The sequence below is a fragment of the Nicotiana attenuata genome, chromosome 1, assembly GCF_001879085.1.
Source record: "Nicotiana attenuata strain UT chromosome 1, NIATTr2, whole genome shotgun sequence".
In the NCBI taxonomy this organism is placed as follows: domain Eukaryota; kingdom Viridiplantae; phylum Streptophyta; class Magnoliopsida; order Solanales; family Solanaceae; genus Nicotiana; species Nicotiana attenuata.
In genome coordinates, this window is record NC_031989.1 from 13887191 (window position 1) to 13901144 (window position 13954).

At 37.1% G+C, this 13954-nt stretch overlaps 1 protein-coding gene across 1 annotated transcript in view; it reads left to right on the forward strand.

Moving 5' to 3' along the window:
* Window positions 1847-13954, forward strand: part of LOC109243194 (squamous cell carcinoma antigen recognized by T-cells 3) — a 13131-nt gene continuing 1023 nt past the window's right edge. Inside the window, exons 1-15 of the mRNA XM_019410136.1 lie at window positions 1847-2128; window positions 2902-3035; window positions 4469-4526; window positions 5583-5798; window positions 6949-7224; window positions 7708-7842; window positions 7940-8065; window positions 8576-8620; window positions 9356-9469; window positions 10483-10625; window positions 10741-10864; window positions 11590-11664; window positions 12130-12498; window positions 12599-12691; window positions 13593-13749. Coding sequence (XP_019265681.1) covers window positions 1907-2128; window positions 2902-3035; window positions 4469-4526; window positions 5583-5798; window positions 6949-7224; window positions 7708-7842; window positions 7940-8065; window positions 8576-8620; window positions 9356-9469; window positions 10483-10625; window positions 10741-10864; window positions 11590-11664; window positions 12130-12498; window positions 12599-12691; window positions 13593-13749 — 2287 coding nt within the window. The 5' untranslated portion in view covers window positions 1847-1906. The remainder of the gene's footprint in view (window positions 2129-2901; window positions 3036-4468; window positions 4527-5582; window positions 5799-6948; window positions 7225-7707; window positions 7843-7939; window positions 8066-8575; window positions 8621-9355; window positions 9470-10482; window positions 10626-10740; window positions 10865-11589; window positions 11665-12129; window positions 12499-12598; window positions 12692-13592; window positions 13750-13954) is intronic.

The window sequence follows — 13954 nt, forward strand, 5'->3', positions numbered from 1 at the left end:
TTGAAATGCCTTGTACGTGAGGGGACGAGTGCGTACTTGTGCTAATTGTTGGAAATCCGATTTTTCATTAAAATAGCCTTAAATTGTGTCCTTCCTTTTTCTTGCTTACACTATTTGGGAATTTAGCCTGCTGTTAGTCTAGAGAAGCATGTCTAATTGACTAAATTGCTCTATTTGCCTTAACTGCCTTATTTGTATTACGTGAAGCATGCTAGGTTAGAATTATCTGTTTTGCCATGGTATGAAGTTGAGCTTAATTTGAGTAATTCCTTTTTACAATTGTTGTGCGTTTATTTTAGGGCTACGGGAAGGCATCCCGGGAGACCCCCGTACGTATTCATGATCGAGCTGAGGTGCGGGATACCGAGAGATCCCTGGCACATATATTGAGGATACTAAGAGATCCTCGGGATACCAAGAGATCCCTGACATATATTGAGGATACCAAGGTATCCTCGGGATACCAAGAGATCCCTGGTATATATTGAGGATACTAAGAGATCCTCGGGATACTCAGAGATCCCCGGTTATTATCCTTGTGTTTGTTTTGCCTCTGTATCAGTTGTAGTTATCTTATATCCTGTGATATTTTTACTGTTGCACTTATTTATACTGCTCTTATCTACACTGTCGAACTTTATATTATTATTTAATCTCAGTAGGGCCTTGACCTTCCTCGTCACTACCCGACCGAGGTTAGGCTTGGCACTTACTGAGTACCGCTGTGGTGTACTCATGCCCTTCCTGCGCATGTTTTCATGTGCAGATCTAGGTACCTCTACTCAGACTTACCATCCTTGAGGCGAGGCGATTTTACGGAGACTTCGAGGTATATCTGCCGCGTCCGCAGACCGAGGAGTCTCTATCCATTCTCTCTTATAGTGATTAGCCCTTCTATCTTTACTGTTGTTGTAGACTTTCCGGAGTTAGAGCATTTTACTATATTCGTAGCTTGTGATTCATGGGTTTCTGGTTTTGGGAACATGTATTAGTTTTGAGAGTTAACGTTGTGTATGCCGGGTGGCACTCTTAAACGTTGTTTATTTACTCTATCTCTGTTTTAACTTATTTTTTTTCTTCCGCAAATTTGGTTTATTTTCCGCATTTTAGGCTTACCTAGTCGTAAAGACTTGGTGCCGTCACGATGGTTCACGGAGGGCGAACCGGGATCGTGACAGGGCTAAAAGTGATAATACCCATTTTCCTTCCCTTTTTCATTCCTTCCCCTGATATAATAAAAAAAAATGTACCAAATACTATCTTATTTTTGATGTAAAAATAGCACGGGCTAGCCAGTTTTCGGACTGGTCATTCAAAAATAGCCAGCATTTGCAAAGTCATTAAAAAATAGCCTTGAAAAATAGCCACTATTTTGGTGCAACAGGGACCGGTCCAACATAATATACCGGAGATCGGTGCACCCGTATATGAACTTCCAGTATATTATGCTGAACTCCAACACGCGAAAAGTTCCACCATAATATATTGGAGATTGGAGCAGTTGTCTATGAACTTCCAGCATATTATGGTGGTGCAGTGTATTATACTGGAACTCCAGTATATTATGTTGGAGTTCGAGTATAATTATGCTGAACTCCATTATAATATGCTGGAGTTCCAGTATACTTATGCTGGAACTCCATTATAATATATCAGAGTTCCAGTATATTTATGCTGGAATTCTAGTATATTATGCTGGAGTATTTTCCGAGTTTTGAACATTTTTTCGTTCAGATTTATCTCTACATGAAAAGCGGCTAAATTTCGATTACTTTTGAAACCGTGTTTATTTTTGAATGACCACTCGTAAATATGGCTATTTTTTAATTTTTCCCATTTTTGATAGCGTCGCATAACTTGACCCTCTGCAGAACTATCTTGGGGAAGCTGAAGTAAAAATTTAAACATGGCGGAAACCGTAACCCTAGATTCCTCTACCCATCCACCTCAACTTCCCGACGAAAATCCTACCGGAAACGATGACGAAGACATGCTCGACGCCCCTAAATCCACTAAAAGTTCTGATTCGGATTCCGACTCAGAGGATGACGCACAGCAGAATCTACAAATTCAAGCTCTACAAACGGAGCTCTTAAATAACCCTTCCAATTACGATGCTCATGTTCAAGTATTTCTCTCTCTCTCTCTCTCTCTCTCTCTCTATATATATATATATATATATATATATATATATATATATATATATGCTTATTCACAAATTAGTAGGAAGGAATATATGTTCTATGGAAAATAGTTTGTGAATCATTATCTATTGGAGTAACAGATAATCGTACAAGGTGTAAGATAAGGTATAAGGATAGTATTTTGATGACATTTTTGAGTACGGGGTTGACAATAATGTCTAGACCCCAGGGCTTAGTTCAAGTGGCAAAGGTTGAGGGACTTGTGATTTAGGTCACAGGTTCAAGCTCTGGGCCATGCGAAATAAGACTGGTTGTTTAAGTGGAGAAGGGTAGAGCGGCAGGCCCATTACCCCTTTCGAGTGGTCCTAAAGGTTGCACCCAGACGGTTTCTCGATCATCAAAAGAATAGACCAATAATAATGTCCAGGTGATCACTGAAATAAGTGATATGAGTAAGAGTTGAGATACTGGTAAAGAAAAATGAACTCTGTCCATAAGTGCGAAAAGTTATTTAACCATTTGGTGGAAACATATTCTTTTCATAGACTAAGGTAACTTTTCGTTGAGAACGTTTTCCTCTATACGAAACACACCACGAATGCTCGCTAAAACTATTGGTTTATCTATTTCTATGAGGTTAAATGATTTTTCATTTTGGAAGCAATTATTAGTTGGGGCTGTTTTCTGTTTTTTCTGCAGTATGCATGTTTGTCTGTTTAGAGATTGATGATACAATGTTTTTTTTGTGTCTGTATAGTACATAAAAGCTTTAAGGAAGCAAGGGGATATAGAGAAGCTTAGACAAGCGAGGGAAGCCATGAATGCTATTTTTCCTTTGAGTTTTGAGATGTGGCAGGAGTGGACTAAAGACGAGACGTCTCTTTCTTCGGGGTATCGCTTTTCATTTTTTCCTACTGTATTTATTCTTAGTTAAATTCTTTTTCTTTCTTGTTTAATAATGGATGTTGTTTAATGATTTACAGATATCTGTACCATATCGAGGCATACTTAGTCTTTAGGTTCTTCGTGATAGAAAGGCAGTGGATAAGCATGAGAGATTGTATAGGTTAGGGCCACAGGAAAGGACAATACAGAAGATTTATGTGGAACTTATTCTATATGTTTTACATTGTATTGCTCTCCTATAGAGACTTGTGCTCCTGGATGCTCAGTTGGATCTCTAATTAGTAAGGGGAGCAGAGAAAATAAAAAGCAGCACGTTTGTTCTGTAAATTTTGTATTTTCCTTTCCCAAATAATACTTATCCAACAATTGCATTTTCTTGTTCTCTCATTTCCACTTTACTGTGAACCAGACTGAAGTTGTGGGGAAGATCCAAATCCGTTTGGAGATCTCTATTTCCTAAGCTAAAATAGAGAACACATAGTCTTCTTTGAGCAAGTTTTTTCTTTTTTCCGTTTAACAAGTTGACTTGACCTTCTGAAAAAAGTTGATTCGACACCATGTTGAATCATGTTTCCATCCTGCTCGCTATTCTCTACTTTGACGACGCATGCTTGCTGAGGCGATCCTCTCTATAACTTGCATGACCTGTTCTGATTAATTTTGTAACTTCCCTTACATGTTATCTGAAGAATGTTATGTACCAGTCTGCACTTTAAGATAAGATGGGAGAAAGAATAAAAGAAGCGGTCATAGATGAAGAGGGCATCTCATTTCTTATTGTCTGTTTGTTCACTCACTTTGACTTTATTATAATTATTGTTGTTGTTGATTTCTGAATAGCTTATTATTGAAATTCAAGAGAGAAAAGTCATTAATGGCTTCAACTTTAACAAGAAATTAACGACTGGAGAGTTCTAATCTTCAAAACAAAGGGAGTAGAGAGTGGATAAAGAACTAGGGGAAAGCATTTACGATTTTCCAATCTACAGCAGATCTTTATTTACTAGAGAAACTTCTTTAGATTTGGAGTTAACGAATTAGCTTTAGTATATGAGCCATTGTTGCAAAAGGATGGGGAGGAGGTTTTGACAAGGAATGGAGAAACTCCATGGGAGGGTGAAGACAAATAGAGTAGAACGTTTTATGGTGTAATGCTCAAATCTGACCTTTTTTCTTACAAATTTAGATGTTAGAAAAAATGATGGGTTTGTACAGGCTGATATATATGTAAATGACATTGAGTTTATTCTGACACTATTCGTGTAATATGATAATTTTTGAGACACACAGAGATTCCCTTGGTTTATTCATTCTTGTTTATATATTCTGCCTGTTTAGCCTATGACACATAATGAAATAGAAAAAAAAAGCAACTTTTGCTGTCTTCTTATTTTTTTATTTGCATGTTTGTTTTGCAGACCCGAGGCTCTCCCTGCAATTGAGAAGCTATTTGAGCGTGGGGTGTCTGACTATCTTGTAAGTAGTGTGTTAATGTCACTGTGAATCCTGGTGCTTATTCCCTTTAAAAGTGTGGAAAGAACTTAAGGTGCGAGCCAGGCTCTGGTTCTAGATTGAAAACACTAATGCTTTCTGTTGTATGTGCTATATGCAAGATGGCTCACTGGGAGATCCAAAATATAATTGCTTTGTCCGTGCCTAGTGACTTTAAGATAAGCTTAATCTTTATTGAACGTGCCCTGTTTATTGTTTAAGAGTTGCCTTGCCTTTATTGAAATGACTTTGACGGAGAATCTCAAGTATATAGTTGTCAAATATTTCTTTGTATTGCAAAAGACGCAAAAGATAATAGAAGCCTGCCCTTGGTAAAGTAGAATGGTGTAAGGGTCTGTGTTAGAAGCCTTTCTCTGATACCTTAATAATCCTTTTCCTTGTGCTGCTTCATAGTAGGATGGTTATGTGAAGGACTTCCAATGTTTCTACATTATTTCAAAGTTGTCTAAATCTCATGCTGCTATTAGAACAACTTTGTTGACGGAAATCGTATTAAAGAAGTAATAATTCGAAGTTGTTTTTTGCTTATGAAGAATTTTTGGAAAAGAAACTTATCTTTGATATTCCGGAAATATCTTCATGACAAGAATTGTCCTAATATTGTCCTAATATATTCCATTTCAAAGAAAGAATTGTCCTAATATTGCCCCCAAGGCTTTGGTATGGTGCTAAGAGCGCAGTGCATGATATGTGGGCTAGGCGCACGTCACGGGTTGGATCTTTTTCATAGACAAAAGCCTGGTAGTTAAGTGGAGAAGGGCAGAGGGATGGGCCCATTCACCGAGTTTCAAATCGTGTGCCACTGGCCCTTGGGGATTTCTCGGTTATCAATAGATGAAAAAAAGAATTATCCTAAATATTCTTTTCATGTGAAAAATCAACACAATTACTGCTTTTAAAAGGACAATGAAATGGGCCAACATTAATAAAATTGTTACCATATCAGAAAAAAATGAGGACAATGAAATGGGTTTTGCTTGAATCAAAATAAATGTACTGATTGTTTTTCGCTTGATGCAGTCTGTTGCTTTGTGGTGTGACTACTTAAGTTTTGTTCAAGAGCATGACCAATCAGTCCGTACACGTTCCGTCGGTGGAATTTCAAAGGCAAGAAATCTCTTTGAGCGTGCCCTTGTAGCTGCTGGTTTGCATGTTGCTGAAGGCAGCAGGATATGGGAATTATACAGGGAATTCGAACAAGATCTTTTCCTCACAATTGATGAAACTGATGCGGACGTAAGAGCTTGACACTTTCCTTTCTTTCCTTTTATGTGTGCCGTTGTCTCTTTAGCCTTTTCTTAAGATATAGTAGAGCTAGCCCTATCTAGTTTGAGATTAAGGCGTTGTTGTTGGTATTGATAAAGAGCACAGTTCTTTCCTTAGCCCTTGTTTCTTGTAAGGTTGTGTACCTCTCCAGATGTGAGGAAAAGGGAACATTTCTCTTTCCTTATGGTTGTTATCACCATGCACCCCCTCTTTGTTTTTCCTTCAAGCATACACCATGTCTTTGATCATATTTCCCTGCTCATATCACAAGTCATGTTCTTGAGGAGCTTGCTACCATTCATCTAATAGAGCTTCTTCCAAATCACTGTTTCTGAGAGTTTACGGGCTTTTAATGTCCCCCCTCTGAATTAAGAATGTGCTAATAAAAAATGCTGCTGCGCCTTGTTGTTCTTCCTCTGAACCAGTTATCACTCCCACCCCCAAAATGGGTTAAACTTGTGTCGTGGTTTGACTCTCAAGAAATCATGAACAGATATAAAGAAGAGGTGTATCTTAACTTTTACCATTTCAAAAAAAAAAAAGAAGAAAAAGGTGTTTCTCAAATCTTCGGTTGCTTTTACTGGTTCATGGGACTGATACAGCTTAATATTGCAGTTCTCTTTATATAAGCATACTTCAACAACATACTTCAACAACTGGTAGCAGATTGAAATGTTGTATACTTATATACGGGGAAAGCCTATTTTCATTATTGAATGAAGGCCGAGAAAAAGAAAGCACATATTGAGCTGTCCCCTCTTGTGTTATGAGTTTGCATAATATTCCATTCAGTGTAGTTATTTGGTTGAGTTAATGTCGAGAAACTATCTATTTTTAGTAACTTCAGTTAGTTAGGCTTTGACTCGAATGTTAGGTCAGAGTTATTGGTCCCACAAAGATGCCTCTAGTACTAGTACCTTTGCTGAAGATTAAAATGTTGGGTCTAGAACTTTCCTCAATTGATATCCTGTTCTGTATTCTCGTGTAATACGATTGCTATATGACGTTGGTATTTGGTTACTATATTGGGACAATGTTCAAAAAATAACTTGATCTGTATCTATTTTCCACATTTTATAGTTGATATTTGTTAGTGGATGTTTTCTTCATTGTGATGCAGTTGAGAGAGAAGCAGGTCCAGCGGATTAGGAATTTATTCCATCGCCAGTTGTCTGTCCCTCTTGCTGATATAAGTTCAACTCTTCACACATACAAGGCTTGGGAAGCAAAACAGGGAGCCGATCTTGATGTAGACTCCAGTAACTTGGATGGGCTTTCGCCACATGTTGCCTCTTCATATCAGAAGGCCCTCGACATGATGAATGCCAGGACTCATCTTGAGAATCAAATATCTTGTGAAGTTGCACCTGAATCGGAAAGGCTTCAAAACTTTATGGTGCATATCCTGATGCCCTCGTCTATATTTTTGAAACAGGACTCGAAAATGATTGTTTGACAATGATAGTCACACTTCAACAATAGGTATTAAAATTGGATGGCCAGCAAAATTGTTGTAGTATTGTGGAATCATGACTAAATTGATACGCCTGCTATCATGACTTTAGTAAAGGTACATTGTGTGCAAGAATAAGATTGTGTCACATATGTGTAACTTATTAGTTGTTACGGTCTAGAATCATGAACATGCTTTTTGGTTGATTGGATTTTGGCCGAGGCACTTAGATTTTACCTTGGTATACCTAAAATTAACAGAAAGAAAAAACTGTTGAAATTAGGCAATCCCGCATGAGATGAACCCAAATTTTAACCACTTAAGTACAATATAGCTCCTTCTGTGCTATTAAGGACTTGATCAATTTACCAGATACGTTAGACTCAATTATCTGCTAAGAATTCTACGCGTGGTGTTTTCCTGCAGGCTTACTTAAAATTTGAGCAATCGTTGGGGGATCCAGCGAGGATACAGATCTTGTATGAGCGTGCCATAACTGAATTTCCTATATCTAGTGAACTCTGGCTTGATTATACTCACTACATGGATAAAACCTTGAAGGTTTGTTCTCCGGACTTCATCCTTTTTTAACTAATTTGTCATTTCTTGATTGTGTTGAAAACTGACTCAGCTTTAAGTTACGTGCTTTTCTTTGCAGACCTCCAGTCTTGTTCGGGACATTTACAAAAGGGCGACAAGGAACTGTCCCTGGATTGGAGACCTGTGGGTGCGATACTTGCTGTCTCTTGAACGCAGTCGTGCTTCTGAGGAAGAGCTATCTGCTGTATGTCTCCATTCTTGACTTTGCTGGATATTCAATCACTGAATTTTATTCTGATTTTAAGTGTCATCTTTTACCAGAATTTCAAGCTGGAATGGTACGGTCCTTTATGCTTTGGACTTATCTGCTGGAGATCCGGCATTGACTGTCTGTCCTTTATTAATGCATGTTTTAAGTACTTTCTGACAAAATCCCTCATTGTCAAAAGAATTGGATATTTGACACCTGATTGTTTGCTATATATTCCCCAACTTGCTTGGAGTCGGGGTGTAATAGTAGTTGTTGTGTATCGTTTCCTATATTTTCTTATAACTGTGTTATTGCTATTTTGATTTCTGTCGAATTGTTCTTTTCCTTTTTCTTTTCTTTTTTGGTATTAGACAATGATATCTTTTTTACGTGAAACTTAAGAATTTGGCGCTTTAGTTTCCATTCTGCTGTCTGTAATAGCACATGTATCAGTATTTGTGGTGACTGTCAGGATTCTTATTCCATTTTTTGTCATTGTTCCAGGTTTTCGAGAAGGCCCTACAGTGCACTTTCTCAAGCTTTGAAGAGGTTAGGACATATCTGCCTTTTATTGTTATTAGTAGTCAAATTTTTCTCCGCCCATTCCTGTGCGGTATGTTTACTGTGTTATGGTGCAAAACTACATAGGTCTTCTGGTGCTTCCTTTGGACAGTTCCTTTACTTCTGTTAATGAGGTGATGCAATATTAGGTTTAACTACTGCTGACAATTTGCTGTTAATTTTGAATTGCAACTTAGTATTTGATAGAACTTCAAAATGAATAAAAGATTCACTGTATGCCAACAGATGCAAATTTCAGTACTGAAATTTGCTCTATGTTCTCTTCATCAGGCACTTATTAGGGTGGAGTGATTTATTATTTCTTTGCTGAAGACAAATTTTAGCTTTTGGACAATGCAATTGCTGCAAAGAAGTCTGATGTTCATGGAAGTTTTTCAGTGACTTGTTCATCCAAAATAAACGTCGTAGAGAACTAGCATAAGTTAACTCATCCTGTTGTCTCTTAATCAATGAAACTTTTATTTGTTAGGAAGCGCATTGATGTGAATACTTGCTGGTTGCTGTATCCCGTGGTCTCCTTTTGAGATTTAAGAGAGAATGCCCACTTCTGAAAACAAGGAAAATTCGTAGATATTTCTGCAAATTAAGTTGCTATATCTTAGGATCGATTTTATAGAGTTGGTTCTAACCTTCAGCTGCATTGTGTTTTAGGGACTAAATGCACAGTTCATTAGATTATAAACCTATTTATGTTTGTTGCAGTATCTTGATGTATTTCTCACAAGAGTTGATGGCTTAAGGCGGAGGTTGTCTTCGTTGGAATCTGGGACTGAAAGCAGCGACTTAGATTATATAATTATACGGGAAACTTTTCAGGTACACTTTCTAATTACTGAAGAATTTTGACCCTCTCTTGGTGTTTACCCTTGCCTTGGAATTCAGTTTTGGCTTTTGTTTGCTTTGCTGTTGATTCTTGCCTTCAAAGGACTTAACACAACATCTATATCTGATTTTTTAATAAGGTATATACGTTTATTAATGATGGTAAAATATCCTGTATACAAGCAGTAAACCAAAAGGGTAAATTGGTTAATGAAAGCATGAACGGTTAAACAGGCTCTTTGTACAGCAAGAACAGCCAACTATGCTTGGTTTATGAACCCCAACGGTGGTACTTTTGTATTCTCAACTCCCCATCTGTGTAAGCTTTAAATAGATGCAATGTTTGGTTCAATTTTTTTAAATCTTTATAACAAAGAGTTGGCTCAACTTGATATTTTTGGAAATGGCATGTAGTGATGTCCACTATCACAGTTGACTGCTTAATTAACAATTTTGTGTGTCCAAGAATCAGTCTTGACACGATTCTTAATGTTTCTTGCAATACTTTTGAATTTGTCTGTTAATCCTTCTTCTATTGTCTCCTATTCTTTTCTTTGGACTTCCACAATTTCTGATATTTGGGAGTATGACATGACTTGCTATACATCCACATTTCAGCTTGACTATTGTGTTTCCGATTTTTCCATCTCAATGGATTCTCAATTCCTAATTTCAAGCTTCGCCTGCTCATCTCCTTTCCAGTATTATAAAACTCAAAATAGTTAACATGACATTCTTCTGCACTTTCTTATACTAAAATATTCAACATTTAATTTTGGTCTCGCCTGTCCCCTGATGAAATTAAGAGTTTCGCATTAACTCTATCTCAATAGTCATGTTAGGCCAAATGTAGTTTGATATGTAATTGAAACTTTTTATACTATTCACCATCTTAATTGTGCAATTATCCTTGATATTCATTCAAGTCTTTCTAATCTGTTGTAAGAAATAATTCCTTTTCTACATAACCCGACAATGAAACTTCTCTTCCTGACCTTTTCTTCCAGCGTGCTTCAGATTATTTGTCTCCACATCTGAAGAATACAGAAAGTTTATTGCGGATGTATAGATATTGGAGCCGCTTAGAATCAACTCTGGGGAAAGATCTAGCTGCAGCTCGTCGTGTCTGGGAGAGCCTGCTTAAGATCAGGTTTTCATGATATGTTCCCTTGTTCCATTTAGAGACATCAACATGCTTAAATTTAATGTTTTGATCCAAGTTTCTTCCTTGTATTTTCTTTGTTGTAATGTGGCTTGTTTTGCAGCGGATCTACGCTAGAGGCGTGGCAAGGATACATAGCTATGGAAGTTGAGATGGGTAAAATTAGTGAAGCTCGATCCCTCTTTAAGAGATGCTACAGTAAACGATTCCCTGGGAGTGGCTCGGAGGTATGTTCTTGTAACGAAATCGCTTAGATCATGCTGTCAAATTCTACCTCCTATTAGGACTATCACCTCTAGCTTGTTGGTTGTGAAACTGTTGAACCATCTGTTAACAGTACCTATAACATGTTCACTTAATTTTCCTCAAAGTGCCTCACACATCATCTCTTGGTTCAGTTGAATTTGATCCTTCTGAACTTTAGCAAAGAGTTCCTTTAGGGCTAGGGAAATTTTCAGTTATGATCTTATTAATTATATATTTTTGGAACAGTCAATTTGGAAACAAATTTGGGGCCATGAAAAGTAACTTTTATCTGCAATACTTTGTGTATTTGAGGTACGCAAGTCTTTTTGTGCTTTGAAGCATGATTTTTGTCACATCAGCCCAATCTAATAAAGTCTCTTAAGAAAAGAAATGTGCACCTTATACCCGAGAAATACCTCTTCACTAATTAAGTATCATCGATTATGCTGTTAGTGTGGAAACATACTTTATAAATGAAAATATGCCCGAAATCGTGTTGGTTTCAAGCAGTTTTTTAATAATTTGGTAAAAATGGGAGCAAAATCCAGAAGATTCTCGGTGGATGCTTTATTTGGCTCCATTTTGTGCTATCCTCTATGTGTAGCTGTTATATTTTATCTTTTACTGGATCGTCCTTTGCTGCCTAAGTTGCTATTCATTTTGAATTAGATGACACCTTCTTCTTCTAAAAAACAGAATCATTCAGGACATATGCAATTCATGGATTCGCTTCGAGAGAGAGTATGGTGCACTTGAAGACTTTGACTTTGCCGTTAAAAAGGTAATGCAGTTTAATATCATTGCTTCTAGAGTTCGCTCATAAGTGTGTTAATTCGTGCTTCAGTTGAAAGTAAGATGTGATGATACAGGGAGCAGTCCTTTATGTGCTATAGAGAAATATTTCATATCTCTCTGATGCATTCTAATTACTCAAGATTAGTAATTATGCTAACTCTGTTCCATGAGCAATATAAAGAAAATTAGAAATTTAGTTATCTGCCTAATGTTGCCTAAAGCCTCATAGCTTGTGTCAGTGACGGAATTATGATTTTTACTTTTTGGTGCATCAGTCACATTTTAGTAAAGAAAAATATTTCAGATGGAGCTACTCTCTTTGTGTTTTTTTTGGGTGCATCTGTTATTCCTTTTCTGACGTGAGAATTCTGTTCCCGAGTATCTTATTGGTGGAGTTTGAGTAGAATTTTTTTTCTGATGGATCTGCTTCTCCTTTCTCCAATTGTCTCAGGTCACTCCTCGCCTTGAAGAACTGCAGTTATTCAAGTTACAAGAGGCTAAGAACATTGGTGTGCCAGCAGATGATAGAGACAATTCCTCGAGGAAAAATGTGCGTGAAAAGAGGAAGCCAGTATCAAATTTAATTGAAGAACAATCTCCTGCTAAACGTCACAAAGATAAAACTAAGAATGTTAAGATCACTTCTGAAGATGGTAAAGGCCAAGCTAAAGACTCAGTCAAGGTAAATAATACAAATCCAGATGTGGATGCCAGCAAACCAGCGAGTGGAAGCAAAAAAGAAAACAAAGATGTTTCTTCCGGAAAACCAAAGCAGTATAATGACCAGTGTACTGCATTTGTATCTAATCTTAACCTCAAGGTAAGTTGTATGTTGGTGTTTCTTGAAGTTTAAATACTCTGTGAATGAAATTACTTGCCTTAGCGGCCTTCAGTTAATTGTTTGTTTGTTACTGAGACAGGCAACGTATGACGACCTACGCAGATTCTTTAGTGATGTTGGAGGAGTGGTTGCTATACGAATATTGAATGACAAGTTCACTGGAAAGTCAAGGGTATCTCTCTTTCTCTAGACATACACACATCAACAAGTTTAGTTTATCCTTACCTGCTTTGTCTCAACACTGCCGTGTTAAAAGTGCTTTCTCTTTTGCTAAGATCAGCAGAAACACTTGCCCTCTAGTTTTTATTATGAGACCTAGACAAGTTTTGATGATCATTAAAAGTTCCCCTTTTATTTTTCTTTTCCGCTACTCCCTGGTTCCTATTTTATGAGATATCCTTTATTACCTGGAAAGTCAAAACAGTTTTTCTTTTATTTTTGCCAACAATTTTACCTTTATTTTAAATTTCTAAACATTGTGCATTCTGGAACTTCTATAAAAGTTCTTAATATGTGAATATTTTTTCCAAGAAGTCAAGGAGTCAATGTATAAAATAACAATGTGAAAATTAGATGTCTGACTTACTTCGGCCCCTACCGTTTAATTTTTTTTTTTTGTTGGGGGGAGGGATACATTTTTTTTACGGATAAGAATAAAGGAAGAAAGAAAGGAGAAGAGCAGTATTGTCATTTGAGACCCATACTTAGTCACCTGTATTGGGTTGGAATGCACAAACATCTAGCTAAGTGAACAGCTTGTATGGACACAGAGTTTGAACCTCCAGCAATTTTGAAGTTTCATGATCCACTGAGAATGCAATCATCAGAATCAATTAAATGAATCTGACTAGATCGTTGACCTAGATTGGTCAATGGGTTATTAGAATTAATTAGTTTTTTGAAGTTCCCAAAAAAAATGGGACTTGTGCATAGAATTGAACATTTCTGACCTATATTAGATGTGATGTCATAATTGTTTTCTTTCTTGGACATGTTAAGGGATTGGCTTATGTGGATTTCTGACCTATATTAGATGGGATGTCATAATTGTTTTCTTTCTTGGACATGTTAAGGGATTGGCTTATGTGGATTTCTCGGATGACAAACACCTGGCTGCAGCCGTGGCAAAAAACAAGCAGACCTTGCTTGGGAAGAGATTGAGCATTGCTAAGTCAGATCCCAAAGGCAGAAAAAAAGGAAGCGATTCTCACAGCGCGTCTTCAAGACAAGGTATCACACTATGTCTTGCTTCAGTTGTTTTCACTGGTTTTGCACATTCTTATTAGTTCCGTTCTCTACCTTAAGGTCATTGCTTCATAGATACCTCTTCATTTCATGCCAACGCTTGGATAAGACAACTGATGTGTAACACAATGAAATGCTTATTGATGCAAAGATTATTCCTTTTTGGCGCATACTTGCCCGAGTAATTTCA